General features: G+C 50.6%; 2 protein-coding genes across 3 annotated transcripts in view; one reads left to right on the forward strand and one right to left on the reverse strand.

Annotated features, from left to right (window-relative positions):
• Positions 1–13,187, forward strand: part of Eci1 (enoyl-CoA delta isomerase 1) — a 13,326-nt gene extending 139 nt beyond the window's left edge. Inside the window, 7 exon segments of the mRNA XM_048789356.1 lie at positions 9–91; positions 93–108; positions 6,320–6,447; positions 9,632–9,778; positions 10,779–10,900; positions 10,990–11,168; positions 12,708–13,187. Of these exon segments, the coding sequence (XP_048645313.1) occupies positions 9–91; positions 93–108; positions 6,320–6,447; positions 9,632–9,778; positions 10,779–10,900; positions 10,990–11,168; positions 12,708–12,874 (842 nt within the window). The 3' untranslated portion in view covers positions 12,875–13,187.
• An 887-nt stretch (positions 13,188–14,074) lies between these two features.
• The window catches only part of Dnase1l2 (deoxyribonuclease 1 like 2), a 2,687-nt gene continuing 1,582 nt past the window's right edge, over positions 14,075–15,179 (reverse strand). For both annotated transcript variants that reach the window (XM_048789357.1, XM_015490898.2), the window contains 3 exons: positions 15,043–15,155; positions 14,696–14,947; positions 14,075–14,404 (listed from right to left, as the gene is read on the reverse strand). In XM_048789357.1, coding sequence (XP_048645314.1) covers positions 14,351–14,404; positions 14,696–14,947; positions 15,043–15,155 — 419 coding nt within the window. In that variant the 3' untranslated portion in view covers positions 14,075–14,350. The remainder of the gene's footprint in view (positions 14,405–14,695; positions 14,948–15,042; positions 15,156–15,179) is intronic.

Raw genomic sequence — 15,179 nt, forward strand, 5'->3', positions numbered from 1 at the left:
GTTCGCAGGTGCCCGGCTCGGGCGCACGCAGGCGATGGCCGGCGGCGGGGACGGCGCTCGGCGCTTCGCGAACCACCGGGTGCTGGTGGAGCCCGGACGCGGCCACAGGTGAGCGAGCGGGCGGACCCGGGTCGCCCCGCCCGGCGACCTGCGGCGGGGCGCAGCAAGCCTGCGCCGTGCCCCGGGTGCCTCGCTGAAAGGTCGCCCGGCGCGCACGCTGGCGCGTTTCCCAGCGCGCGCTCGTGTTCTGTTTAAAACTCACTCCACCGAGGAGGTAGGTGGTCTTGCTCGTTATGAAGACGAAAGCGTTTCGATTTTTAAAGTTCGGGGGATGTGAGCTGTTAGCTAAGCTATTAGTTGAGAGTGACTGGAAGAGTTTTAGAATATTTTCATTTTTCTTACGACTCCAATCTGGCCAAAACGCGGCAAGCGCTTTGCTAATTAAAACCAGAAGCCACAAATGGAATCGCTCTATCCGCGTCAGAACACGTTGGAAAACTCCAGCAGGATACAGAAAGCACTTTTGAAAGAGAAAGGCTTTCCTTCTACAGAGGAGGTAGAGCGGGGCGCAGAGCAGAGACTGACAAAATTTCACAGGACGGGCTGCAGCACTGCTGGATCTCTGTGGGAAGCCACCTCCTCCTGCCCAAGATGGCCTTCAGCCCCGCCCACATTGAACCGGCGCCTGCAGGTCAAGGCCTCTGTTCCCTGCGCCTGTGCCCCCAACCTTGGTTCAGGTCTCCCGCGTTGGGGCTGTCTTAGCGAGGAGAAGAGGGACTTGGGTTGGAGTCCAGCAGAAGGTCCATTTCTGTGACAGATAAATATATCACAAAAAGTGCAGAAAAGCACATTTTAAACTATTAGAATGGATAGCAGCAGCTGCACCACATGGTGAGACCACTGGATTTTACATTATTTTAACTTTTTTTTTTTTTAGTTGTAATTGGACACGGTACCTTTATTTATTTATTTTTATTTGGTGCTCGGGATCTATCCCAGAGCCTCGCACGTGCTAGGTGAGCGCTCTACTGCTGAACCACAGCCCCTAGCCCCTAGATTATACATTTTTAAATGTCAAAAAAATGCTGGGGAGGTAGCTCAGTGGTAAGCACCCCTCAGATCCCCAGGAACGCCCCTCCCCCCCAGAAAAGAAACTGGGGGTGAGGTGTTACCAGATACAATTTTTTTTTTAGTACATTTTTATTTTACTCTTTCAGTTCAAAGACTAAATTGAAGATTCCGTAATGGAAAATGCTTCCTTTGAGCTCCTACTTTTTAACTTCATTAATCTTCAAAATGAACATCCTAAAGAATAAGCAGTGAGACTTAATGTGAACCTCACAGACATAGAAAATAAATGAGATTCTTTCAGTCTTGGTGAAAGTCCTTTTGCTGCACATTCAATGGTTGCAAACAGAATTCATCCTGAAGGACGAAGAGCTTCTGGCCTATTTTGCCATTCCTACAACATTGCATAACAGGGGTATTTTAGATTTACTTTCCTCTGAAAAAAATGCAGCACAAACTGTAGCATCCTCAAGGTCCTAGGTTCAGTCCCTAGCACCCAAAGATCTATATCTTAGGGCAGCTAGGGCTAGCAATCCTGGTATTGTGCTTGTGTTTGCTAGCTTATGGAGGATATTTAAAGGGATGCCCATCTCTAGATGCACAGAGATAATAAGCTCCAAGTGCCTTCTCATGCCACCATGTGAGAGCCTACCAATGTCCTTGTTTTAATGTGACAAGAAGAAGAGTTACAGGTCAGCCAGGCCTGGCTCAGTTCCTACTAACAGAAATGCCAGATGAGAAGTAGATATACTAAGGTTCCTTTTTCCTTCAGGGCAAACACTTGCAAAAAGTAATGGGACAAACCTGCTTTAAAAATGTTTTTAATGGGGCTTGGGCTATAACTCAGTGGCAGAGTACTTTCCTAGCACATGTGATACACTGGTTTCAATCCTCAGCAGGACCACATGTAAATAAATAAAAGTATTCTTTCCATCTACAACAAAAAATATATATGTATATGTATATCTATATATAGATATATTTTTTTTTTTTTTTTTTTTACATTTTTAAGCCAAGTGCAGTGGCACACATCTGTAATCCCAGCAGCTCAGGAGGCTGAGGCAGGAGGATCAGAAGTTTGAGGCCAGCTTCATCAATTTAGCAAGGCCCTAGCAACTTAGGAGACCCTGTCTCAAAATAAAAAGGGCTGGGAAGGGGTCATGGCTCAGTGGTGGAGCACTTGCCTTGCGTGTGTGCAGGGTTTGATTCTCAGCACCACATATAGATAGGGGTTCATTGACAACTAAAAAAATGTTTCATAAAAAATAAAAAGGGCTGGGGATGGGGCTTCGTAGTTAAGCACCCCTGGGTTCAATCCCTAGTACTGACCCCTACAAAAAAAATTTTTAAGAGCCGTATTGAAGTTGATTCTAGATTCTGTTGAGCCTGTCATTCAAAAAGCATTTGTCTGTTACCTACTTTGTGCCAGGAATTTGGTTATGTGTTTACTTACCGTGTGGTGGCTAAGTTCTTCCAAATCTCTTTAGCTCATGTTCACCTTTGGCCTCTTTTCCTTTTCCTCCAGTGTTGAATAACCTGCCCAACCTCAGAGTCCATTTCAGAAACTTCCCTCCCAACCAAGGTTGGGGTGCTTCTTTCTTTTTTATACACCTGTAGTTGGATAATAATTACCTCTTCCTCATAAATCCAAGTCTCCAAAAGAGCCCATTTGCCACCAAGACTTAGTTTCCATTCCCAGAGAAAAGTCTGTGTTGACAAACCAGAGACTGAAGTCCTCATTGAGAAATGCTCCTTAAATGAGTGTGGTATTCCAGGAGTTCTGAGGGCCTGCCCTTTGGGCAGGAGGTGAGAACAGGTAACTGGAGCCATTGCAGCCACAATGTCCCAAGGATGAGTAAGGATATCTGACCCCCACATTTCAATCCCTGTCCCTAGGGGAATGTGACCTGAGCCCCCACTAGTGTTTCTCCTTGCTCATCTGTTTCTCAGATTTCTCTGTCGCTCCTCAAGGAACTAAGGCTGTGTTCCAGGAGGACTCAGGACTTGCTATTAGAAAAAAAGAAAAAAGGGGGAATGAAGCATGTTGATGAGGTACAAATGGGGCAGATACAGCACAGGCTGGTGAGAACAGCCACAGAGAGCTGTGACCCACTGTCCTTTCATACAAGGTCAGAGTCCTGGCCCAGATCGCTAGGAGGTGATCTTCGTTGACTCTCACTGTTCTGGAAGCTTGGGGCAGAACATGAAGAGGCACTTACTTCCTGCCCAGAATGGAAATGACAGGCAGCTGGATGGTGTTGGATTAGATTTCAGGACAGATTTTTAGTTTTGAGGTAAACCTTTACTTCTAACTGGAGTCCTTGCCAGAGAGCCATGTCTGCATTCGAGTGGGGCTTCCTTAAATCAGGTGAAGGGGCTGAACCTCAGTGCCCACCAGCAGGTTCACGCATGAGTGCACTCACTTCTGGGAGCCTGAGGCACGTTGTCCCCAAAGACAAGGTGTGCCCAGGGCTGCTGGGCACCTGGAAGACAGTGATTGCATTGTGTCCTGGGGCTGCAAGTACAAAGTACCACACACTAAGAGACTTAGGTGACAAGAAATATTCTCACAGTTATGGAGTCGAGAAGTTTAAAGTTAAGGTGGCAGCAAAACCGAACGCCCTCTGGGGGATTGGTGGAAGAATCTTCCTGCCCCTGCCGGCCCCTGGTGCCGCTGCAGTCCTTGGTTCATTGGCTTCAGACTCATCGCTGCAGTTGCTGCTTTCCCGTGGTCTACTCCTTTCCCATGGTCTACTCCAAGTCTCTCCTCTTACAGGGACACAGTCCTGTTGGACCAAGGGCGAGTAAGACCTGCTCCTAGCTTACATCCCAATGACATCAGCAAAGCACTCTTTCCTCATAAGGTCACATGCACAGGAAACAGCTGACAGGACTTCAGCGTGTCTGTTTAAGGACACACAGTTCAGCCACAGCAGCTCTGAAGCTAGGCTGTGGGGAGACCACCCAGGGGACCCCATCCTCCTTTCTCCAGCCCTTTTTGAGACATAGTCACAGTGAGTTACTTAGGCTGGTCTTTGAATCTGTGATGATCCTGACTCAGCATCCTGAGTGGTTGGGATTACAGGTGTGTATCACTGCTCCTGGCAGTATTTTTACAGTTTTGTTTTTTAAAGTTGTTTTTTGTTGGTCTTCATGAAAGGAAAGCAGATGCCAAGTTTTGTTTTGTTTTTTTTTAATATATATTTTTAGTTGTTGATGGACCTTTATTTAATTTATGTATTTATTTATTTATATGTGGTGCTGAGAATCGAACCCAGTGCCTCAAACATGCTAGGCAAATGCTCTACCACTGAGCCACAATCCCAACCCCCAACTTTTAACTGTTAAAATGATGTAGAGGGCTGGGGCTGGGGCTCAGCAGTAGAGCGCTCGCCTCACACATGTGAGACCCTGGGTTCGATCCTCAGCACCACATAAAAATAAATAAGTGAGGGGCTGGGGCTGGGGCTCAGCGGTAGAGCACTTGCCTAGCACAGGTGGGACCCGGGTTCGATCCTCAGCACCACATAAAAATAAAAGGCATTGTGTTGTGTCCATCTACACCTAAAAATAAATATTTTAAAAAAATAAATAAGTGAAATAAAGATATTGTGTCCAACTACAATTAAAAAATAAATGTTTAAAAAGTAATAATAAAAATTTAAAAAATGGTGTGGGGATTGCTTGTTAGGACAAAACGGTATTTTAACAGTACAGGCATTACTGTAGGACAGACAGGACCAATTCCTACCTCCCCACCTTGCTTTTGTGGGGCTCATCCACATGTCTGGGTATCCCATCTCCCTGATTTCCCCAAGGGTCTCTGCTCAGCACTTTTCCTTCCCAGAGTCAGGGAGCTCTCGACACCATCAGCAGGCAGCATGCCACACAAAGCCACGGAGGCCCCAGGGACCCTGACATGAGCCTGCAGAGTGCACACTCTGGGCAAGGATGGGCCTGGAAGGCAGATGGAGATGGAAAGGGGACCTCCAGGGTGTCATGCCCCAGAGCTGGGCCATAGGCACTGTGGGCTCATCCTAGGGTAGCATCTGGTACTCGGTGCCTGCCCACAGTGAGCTTCATTTCACAGGCCCAGGGCCTCCTGATCAGCCAGCTCAGGGACTGGAAGTTACTAGCAGGGCCATGCTTCACATCCTCACCTTTCCCACCCTGAGTCCCAACTTCTTGGGGTCCCTGACCTCTGTAGCACACAGTAATCTGAGAATGGCAGGGATGGGGCCTGCAGTCCTGATGATGAGGACTGTCCCTTCTCCCTTCCTCAGGACCAGATGCGTCATTCATGTTTAGTACACATTTGGTCTGTCCATGTCTGACACAGGTATCCAGGATGTGTCTCTCCCTGTCACAGGACCCAAGGAGAAGAGGCAGCTCCCAGCACCTTCATCCTCAAGGGTTCTGATGACAGTATGCAGGGGACTTGAGGTCTTGTTCATATATGAAATACCAGTGCAGCCAGGCATGATCCCAGCCACTTGGGAGGCCAAGGCAGAAGGATTGCAAGTTCCAGACCAGCCTCAGCACTTTAGAAAGGCCCTAAGCAGCTTAGTGAGACCCTATCTCAAATGAAAGGGCTGGGATGTAGCTTAGTGGTAAAGCGCCTCTGGGTTCAATCCCCAGTACTGCAAACAACAACTACAGCTTTGTTTGGCAGAATTTCCAATGTGATCCAGCAATTTCACGTCGAGGCATATATCCAAGAGAAGTGAAAACAGGTATTTTTAAAGAAAATGTGTGCATACATGTTCATCACTGCATTGTTTAATAACCAAAAAAGGGAACAACCCAAGCATCTGTCAGCCAAGAATAAGCCAGGTGTGCTCTTCCCACACAGTGGCACGTTCCTCAAGTTCAGACATTAATGAGCTAACCATGGTTGTGCATGCCAAAGATACTAGCTACTCTGGAGGCTGAGGCAGGAGGATGGAAAATGTTGAGCCTGCCCAGGATTACAGGCATGTGTCATGGGGCCTGGCTCACTTGTTTTTAATTTTTTTTTAATAGTATATGGACATAACACCTTTATTTTATTTGTTTTTATGTGGTGCTAAGAATTGAACCCAATGCCTCACATGTGCTAGGCAAGTGCTTTACCACTGAGCCACAGCCCCAGACACTGGCTCACCTGTTTTTAAAACCTCAGACCATGAGGCTCCCCGTGGCTGGGCCAAGGGTGGAGCCTGTCGGTTTCTGCTGGTGCTGGGTATAAGGCTCCTCTTCCTTGTTCTTCCAGGGGTTGCTGTGATGAAGCTGAGGAACCCCCCGGTGAACAGTCTCAGCCTGGAGCTTCTGACAGAGTTCGTCATCAGCCTGGAGAAGCTGGAGAACGACAAGACCTTCCGCGGCGTCATCATAACATCGGTAGGTACTTGTCCAGGGCCCATGTCCTCTGGGCCCAGGGGAATCTGGAAGAGGCTGAAGTCTCTAGGGAGCACAGATACCATGACGACAGTGTGCCCAGGCAGGGCGTCTCCTGAAGACAGGATAGGCCACTCACGCAGTGGCAGAGCTGGGGAGCCATGGTGCTCAGCAACCAGGGCCAGAACCATGTGAGGACGAGAGATTTCAGAAGGGGAAGCCTCATGCTTAGGCTGCCTCATGGGGAAGCAACTCTGAGCTAACTTGGTGGCAGGCTCCTGGATGCCTCGGACCAGGCCACTGGCACATGAATCCTGAGAGCCACCTATTACCTTTGGTGGGTCTCAGGTCACACTCTCAGGACAAACTTTCATTTGTTATTTTTGTGTGGTGCTGAGGATCGAACCCAGGGCCTCACACATGGTAGGCAAGAGCTCTACCACTGGGCTACAGCCCCAGCCCCATGGACAAACTTTTTCCATCTGAATCCTTGAGGGAAGCTCAGCATTGTCTCCAAGTGTATACACAGATGACTCAGGAATGGCATCCATGGAAACTGTCACTAAGGCCAGGAGGGGTGGTAGGAGCCCATGAAGGAGCATGTGTAGTGGTTGTGACAGTCCACTGAGGCCTGACCTCTGGCTGCACTGGGGACCTTAATGAGGGATGTCATGTCCCTGCTTGGTGCCAGGACTGGGAGTCAGAGCATGGAACCACTGGGACCACCTTTCAAATGAAGAGGCATACAGCACAAGTGTCCTCCAAAGCTAATGCACTGTGGTGCAGGGCCCAGGCCAGCAGCCATTGGACTTCTTTTCCCTGTGGTTGGGAAAGGTTCAGGAAGCAGATAGCCTGGCAGGTACCTGCCTTCTTAAGCCCTCAGGTAGTCCTGGTCGTGGCCACTGTTGTCACAGCCCCAAAGGGCCAGGCATCCTCTTGCAGGGGAAAGATCACCACCAAGGACAGGCCTATGAAGGTCTCTGGGCTGGCCTGACGTGCCCCTGTGGAGTGGAGCTGCAGAGTGAAGGCTCCCTCTGGCTGTGAGGAGAGGTGCTCTGTGCTCTGTGCAGGACTCACTCATGAGGCAGAGTGTGAGCCTCTGGAAACTCCAAAGAGCACCTGGATGTAGTGCCGCTCGCCAGCAACCCTAACTCCTCAGGAGGCTGAAGAAGGAAGTTCATGTGTTCACATCCAGCTTCAGGAACGTAGTGAGGCCCTTCTCAGAAGGACTGGGGACGTAGTAGAGTGCCCTGGGTTCCAGGCCCAGTATGGAAGGAAGCCTCCCCCTACCAGCTTTCCAACAATTGCAGATGACCTGCACAGGAACCTTTCACCTGGATGACCCCTGAAGTAGCCCCATTCCATATGTCATGTCAGCATGACATTGTCTTTTTTTTTTTTTTAATTGGTTATTCAAAAGACATTGTCTTTATTGTGCTCTAAAAATGAGAGAGTGCCCTGTCACCAAATGTAGGACCTTCCAAACAAAATAGGAGAGCTGCACCTTACCAAGACCTGACCCATGCAAAGAGTGGGTGCTGTGTGCTGTGCCTGCTGCCTCCCCATTCCCAAAGTCATTGTGCTGAGCAGGGGCCGCCATCTCTCCCTGCACAGCCAGTGCATTTGTGGTGTGTGCATAGCACGAGTCCGGGCCCAAAGTGGGCACTCGGCTAATGATCATGGAATGGCCTGTCAGTGTCCTGTGGCTGCCTTGAGGTGACATAAGCAATAGGAATTTACCTTCAAGGTTCCAAAGGCCAGTAATTCAGAATCGCAGTGCCAGCAGGGCTGGTTTTCTCTGGAGGCTCCCCGAGATAATCCTTTGCCTCTCTCCTAGCTCTTAGTGGCTCCTAGGTTCCCTGACTTGGGGTAGTGTTACTCTGATCTCTCCTGTCTTCACATAGCCTCTTTCTCTGTGTGTCCAAATGTCCCTCTTCTTATGAGGATGCCTGTCATTGGATTTAAGACCCACCCTAATCCTGTCTGGCCTCCTCATAACTTGATAGTATCTTAAAGACCCTGTTTCTCTTCCTCTGGAGAGAATGTGTGTTCCTTGCTCCACCCCAAAGGTGCCTCTCTTGATGGCCCCTCTTCTCCTTTGACTGTGTATCTACTTTCCTAAATAAACCTCTGTTAAAAAAAAAAAAAAGACCTGTTTCCACATAAGGCCACATTCAAGGATATTGGTTGTTTTTGTTTTGTTTTTTATCCTGCCAAATGGTTGTCATCCCTTCTGCCTTGTCCCCTCTGCTGTCTTCTGCAGCCAGCACAGGGGTTGTCTTGAGGGTTCCCGTATACCTATTCCCCAGTAGAAACAGTTGATTAGTGTATCAGTCACTAATCTTTTCGTCTTTGTTGGCTCTTTTTAAGTTACAGAAGTGGAATGCATTTCACGGGAACAGAAGGAGATCAGCCCAGGCGTATCATGCACACACTATACATATCTACCTGTTGAGGGGGCTCGCTCCACACCGTGTGGCCACTTTCCTTCATACCTCTATGTCTTCCTGGTTACACATGGCACAGGGCAGACACTTGTCCAGCTGTGCTCCTGGGAGTTGGGGTGGGGTGGGTATGCCCCATAACAAGTCTTCCACCCCAGAAGCCAGAAGCTCCAGCCCATAGAGAGGAAGTGCTGAGGCCTCAGAGGAGCACCAGGTGTGGGTTTTCCCCAAATCCTTGACCACATGCAGGATTCGGTGCAGACCCTGATGCACGCTACTGTCCAGCCAGGAACTTCTCTTCCACTCCTGGGTAGCTGCGTTGGGACCTCCACTGCAGATGCCTTCTAGATTATTCTACCCCCAGCACTTCTTGGGCCTCATTTGATACTTTGGAGGTAAACAAAAACATGTACCCCCTCCAGGGTCTGTCAGGAGCCCTTACTCTACCTGAGTTCTTCAGTCTGAATGACAGAGAACTTGGCCTGGGGAGGTGAACACACAGGTGTGCACAGAGTCGTGCACAGACATGCAGAGAGCATGTGTGCCGAGATCTACACAAGTGTGTGCACACACCTGCAGAGAGCTGGTAGGTCCATGTCTCTGAGGCAGTGCCAGACCCCTGTTCTGTCTTTTCCAGTTTGAAACTGAGAAGTGGAAGCTGGGTCAGGGGGAGGTCTAGGCTCTTTGCGGGCAGCATCCTGCCACCTTGAGCATCACATCTAGGCCCTGGCCACTCCCCCCAGGACTGTCCTGGCATCTTCTCAGCTGGCCTGGACCTGACAGAGATGTGCGGGAAGAACCCAGCCCACTACGCTGAGTACTGGAAGGCTGTGCAGGAGTTGTGGCTAAGGCTGTACCCATCCAACCTGGTGCTGGTTGCCGCCATCAATGTGAGTGTACCCACCCCACAGGGTCATCTGTGGCTCTTTGGGACCAACCTAGGGTGGGGGGCCAATACCACCTGGGCCAGAAATGGAAAAAGACCCACCCAGGGCTAGGGTAGTGGCTCAGCAGTAGAGCGTTCACCTAGCACATTTGAGGCCCTGGGTTGGATCCTCAGCACCACATAAAACAATAAATAAATAAATAAAATAAAGGTATAAAAAAAGTGTATCTTAAAGCAAGAAAGAAAAGAAAGAAAGAAAAAAAAAGGCAGCGGGTCTGGAGGGAGTGGTGGGCCAAATCTACATTTTGGAAACATTGTTCAGCCAGTCTTGGGGAAGACAAGAGGCTGCAGAAGGGGACAGGGTCATCTTCAGGAATCATTGTGCTCCAGGGGATGGCTGAGATCACCCAGCAGGAGGGAGAGGGAGTAAAGGGAGGGAAGAGATGCTGGTGGCATAGTATAAATTTGGGGTTCCTGGGGAAAGCCATTTATTTTCCTAACCAGAGGTTTAGGAAGAGTGATTTTTCTAGCAGGGCATGGTGGCACAAGCCTGTAATCACCAGCTATTTGAGAGGCTGAGGCAGGAGGTTCAAAAGTTTGAGGCCAACTTGGGAAACTTAACAAGACTGTCTCAAAATAAAAGAGGCTGGGGGTGTAGGTGAGTAGTAGAGTGCTAGACTGGGTTCAGTGCGAGGCCCTTGGTTCATCTCCAGTACCAACAACAAGAAGTTAACAAGTGTTTTTCTGGCCCCTGAAAACCTGAGCCCCTGCAGAAACCCTTGCTACTGAGCCCTAAAGGGCCAGTTTCTTCTCTCCATCATGCACTTTCAAGGCAGATTGTTGATGCAGCACCCAAGGAGGGGGTGCTGGGGTACCCTGTGAGCTCATGCCCACCCCCAGGCCCTTCCTGGGGTATCCTGGGGCATCCTTGGGCCCTGGCCCCCTAGGGGACTGTTGGGACAGCAGCACCTCCAGAGCCCTCACTGTCTGGCCTCTTCCTGCAGGGAGTCTCCCCCGCTGGAGGCTGCTTGATGTCCCTTGCCTGTGACTACCGCATACTGGCGGACAACCCCAAGTACATCATAGGACTAAACGAGACCCTGCTGGGCATCATAGCCCCTTTCTGGTAAGGCCAGGACTGTTCCCACACTACTTGACCCTGGACCAAACACACCCTCCTTGGAGCCCCAGAGTAAGCAGGCATCTGCATTCCAGGTTCAAAGACACCCTGGTGAATACCATCGGGCACCGAGCCTCAGAGCGTGCTCTACAGCTGGGGCTGCTTTTCCCACCAGCAGAGGCCCTCCAGGTGGGTATGGTGGACCAGGTGGTGCCTGAGGATCAGGTGCAGAGCACAGCACTCTCGGTGATGAGCCAGTGGATGGCCATTCCAGGTGAGGAGCAAGGGGAGCCGAGCAGGACTGCAGCACCCTCCCTCTACCTTCTCCTCCCCTCAGACGACCCATCTGGTGAGGTCAGCTCTGTGAACGTCCTGAACGTGTGCAGGGCTGCTCACAACAGCAGGCTGTGTTGGTGCCCTGGGGCTGCCATGACACAGGACCGTCTAAGTGGCTTGAAGCCACAGAAAGTTTACTCTCATGATCCTAGAGACGAGGTCCAAAATCAAAGTGCCATCAGAGCTCTACCAGCAGCTGGACAGGCAGGTGGCTGCAGGCATTCCTCAGCTGTGGCTGCATTGCTCCAGTCTGCCTACTTCCTCATGTGGCCTTGTCCCCCATGTCTCAGATCTTCCTCTCTCCCCTCAGGGCACCTGCCATCAGATTAGGGCCTTCTCTGTATCCAGGATGATCTCATCTTTATTTATTTTTGCAGTGCTGGGGGTGGAACCCAGGTCTCACAAGCCTGTACCCCTGGGCCACACCCCAGCCTTTGGGTCTCATCTCATTTATAGCTGCAGAGGTTTTTTTCCATGAAGGTTACTTCGCACATTCTGGAATGGGGTCAGGTCTTGGGCAGTAAGGTCACTTGGCAGGTTCTGGAGTGGGGTTGGAACTTGGGCAGTAAGGTCACTTCGCAGGTTCTGGAGTGGGGGTCAGGACTTGAGCAGTCTTTTGGGGGTCCCACTGCTCTTCAGTCCACTACAAAGACAAAGGGAATCTCCCAGTCTGTTTATAGAAATAGGGTTGGTCACCTCAACCATGATACAGAGCAGGGACCATAGACCTTGTCCGTGAAGAGCCAGGCTGTTGGTCAGCATGAGAGGCCACAGGCCCTGTCAAGTGGCCCTGCAGCAGGAGGGCACCCCAGGGAGCAGGAGCTGGTGGCTGCAGCTATGTTCCAGTGAAGTGCAGGACACAAAAATGAGTATCTCATACTTCTGTCATCATATGATATCCTTTCTTTTTTTTCCCTACTATTTAAAAATGTAAAGACCATTCATATCTCTAGAGCCAGTGGGGGCCCCCCCTCTCTTGGGAAGCCAGTTTGCTACCTCCCAATAGGAACAAACAATGAATATTTAGTGACATGGAAAATATTCTCAATAGTAAAATTCTGTGAAAATAACAGGCTAAAAAGCAACTTTTCCAATATCATCCTAATTGTGTTTTGGAGAAATCAGTGGAAACAGGTGACTTCCTTCTATTTATTTTGGGGGGCGGGGGCAGTGCCAGGGATTGAACACAAAGGCACTTAACCACTGAGCCATATCTCTGTCCCTTTTTTTATTTTTTGAGACAGAGTTTCTCTGTTGCTTAGGGCCTTTCTAAGTTACTGAAGCTGGCTTTGAACCTGTAATCCTCCTGTCCCAGCCTCCCAAGCCAATGGAATTACATGCATGTGCCACCATGCTCAGCTCATCTGCGTTTTCTAAGTTCTCTAGAACAGTTTCCATTTGAACACTCATAGAAAGATTGGGAATTATCCCACTATCTCCAAAAATGGGTTTTCACGGGGGATCCCGTTTTCTTTAGACTACGCTCGACAGCTGACCAAGATCATGATGCGAAAGGCCACAGTGGACCACATGATCAAACAGCGCGAGGCTGACCTCCAGAACTTTATCAGCTTCATTTCCAGAGACTCCATCCAGAAATCCCTGCAGGTGTACTTAGAAAAACTCAAACAAAAGAGAGGCTAGGGTGAGGCTGCCACTTGGTCATTTGTGCCCTGTGGGGGGCCTAGTGGTCCCAAAGGGATTTTAAACAAGGTATTTTTTATTTTAAAAGTCCTCTTAGCTTTTGTTTTCCTCATCTTAGACAGAAAGTCCTGCTCCTTGTAGCCCTGAGTCTCAAGGCCCCATCACCACCGATGGCCATGTTTCTGCCAGGTAGGCAGATAGGATCTATACTTTAGAACTGAATGACAGGTAGGCTGCTCAGGGCCCTGGACAAGGTCACACTGAGTGTCCCTTTTCCCAAAGGAAAACTGAATAAAGTCTTCACATTGTCCCATTCCTGACCTTTGGCTGCCTGCTTGTTGGAGACCTTCAAAGCTAGGTAGTCTCAGACCCCAGTGACCCACAAGACCACTGGAGAAAAGCTCTTGGCCACCATGCTTGTTCATTTGGATGGAGGGTCTGGACAAACTTGGGAGGGACAAGGGAAGCATGGCTTATTCTGAGGCATGTGGTGCTGCCAAGGTCCACATCTTTAGAATTTTCCTAATTCTCCAATCTTTCATCTTGAGATGAAAGATTCCCCTGCCATACAATTCAGTTGCATCCCCCAGTGCTGCCAGAATGAAGTGTCCCAACACCAGGAGCCTCCAGCCCTGCTCTTGGAGCTGCTCATCTGCTCCTGAGGTGATGCTTGTCCCACACAGGCCCCCATCCTCCAGGTCCCTGCTAGTCCAGGACTCCGAGGACCTACACAGGCTGTGCACAGGTGAGGTGTGTGTTCCTTGGGCAGGACCTTAGCCCCAAGCAACCAGCCCATCCTCAAGGGCTCCCAAAAGTTGCAGGGGAGCTGACTGGCTAGAGCATGGGACCAGCTTCCTGAGTCTCCCCTGTAACATGGGGTGAAACAGGGCTTCTGGTTCAGATAAGGCTCCCGACGGCAAGATGGGCAGAGCTCTACTCTTAAATCAGAGGGCCCAGCTGTGCTCACAGTGTGGGTTTTTGCAGTTTGCACAAAGAGGAGGGAACTTCCTTGAGCTGACTTCCAGGCCAGCATGGTTTGGAGGTGGCCAGTTTCCATGAGGACATGACTTGGGCAGGCCAAGCTGTCCCTGTTCCCTAAGAGGCCAGAGATCATGGACCTAACCAGGTTGTAGGGCCAAGGCTTGCATCGAAGAAGGGCTAAGTCCTAAAAAGAGACAGAGGCCTCAGAGTCAGCCCAAGTGTGGTCCTGGCCCAGTGGCTTGTTTATTACCCAGACATGTTCCAGGCACTAGCTAGGCACCTTTGGAGGGTACTTCTCACAACAACACTCTGAGGTAGGTGGTGTTAGCCCTTCTTACAGATGGGACACTGAGGCTCTGAGTAGTCCTGTAATGTGACTGTGCCACCCTTTCACACCCAGCTGACCCTTCCCTGCGTTCATTCTTCTGCTACCCCAAATGATCCACAGTGCTACCAAGTCTGCAGGTGATGTGCCCTAGCCTAGCCACAGGGCTGTCAGTGGGACTTGAGGGTCACCTCCACTGGAAAATGGTCACTGATGGCAAGAGCCTAAAAGAAAAGGGGACAGAACTTCAGCCATCCTGCTAGGCAGCTTGTTTCTTGTCCCCCTCCCCTGAATTGGAGCCACCTGGGTGTCCTCCCCTGAGGCTATTCCCAGACTGGGGATGGGAGGCACACCCTGAAGGTCTAGGGATCCTTGACTGTGAGTGCCCTTGTAGGGTGGGAAGTGGTAACTGTAAACCGTCTGTCTGAAGCAGGAACAGACTGGCAGGCCCTCGCAACCATGTATGCCAGGGTCTTCCAGGCCCAGGGATGGGAACTGCCCCTGCCCACACCGACCTGGGCCTGGTCCAGGCCAAACTCTTCCTGGAAGTCATGCACCGAGGCTGACTGAGGCTTCAGGCTCCTGCGCAAGTGGGCGCCGCACACCACGATGCGGTCATAGGCACAGTCGGAGTTGCCCACCGTGGTGTCAGCGCTGTCCGGGATGAGCCACTTGAAGACCTCACTGCTGCGCAGTCGGATGGCCGCCCAGTCCTGTGCCCGTACGTAGTTGCAGTCCGCATTGAAATCGCCCAGGAAAACCATGTCCTGCGGGCGCCACCAAGCTGGGTCTGAGCTGCATGCCCGCAGGCCCAGACTCCCAGAGCTCGCCTACGGGACGCGGGGCCGGGCGCGGGGCTTACGTCGGTGCCCCACTTGTCAATCAGGTCCAGGTACACGTCGTAGAGGGCGTCGATCTCTGCCACCGCCTGGTGTGGCGCAGCGTGCAGTGGAATCAACACCAGCTCCTTGACAGCTGTGGGGGCGGGGCGGTGTTAGG

Source organism: Marmota marmota, unplaced genomic scaffold (genome assembly GCF_001458135.2).
Source record: "Marmota marmota marmota unplaced genomic scaffold, marMar, whole genome shotgun sequence".
Taxonomy (NCBI): Eukaryota; Metazoa; Chordata; class Mammalia; order Rodentia; family Sciuridae; genus Marmota; species Marmota marmota.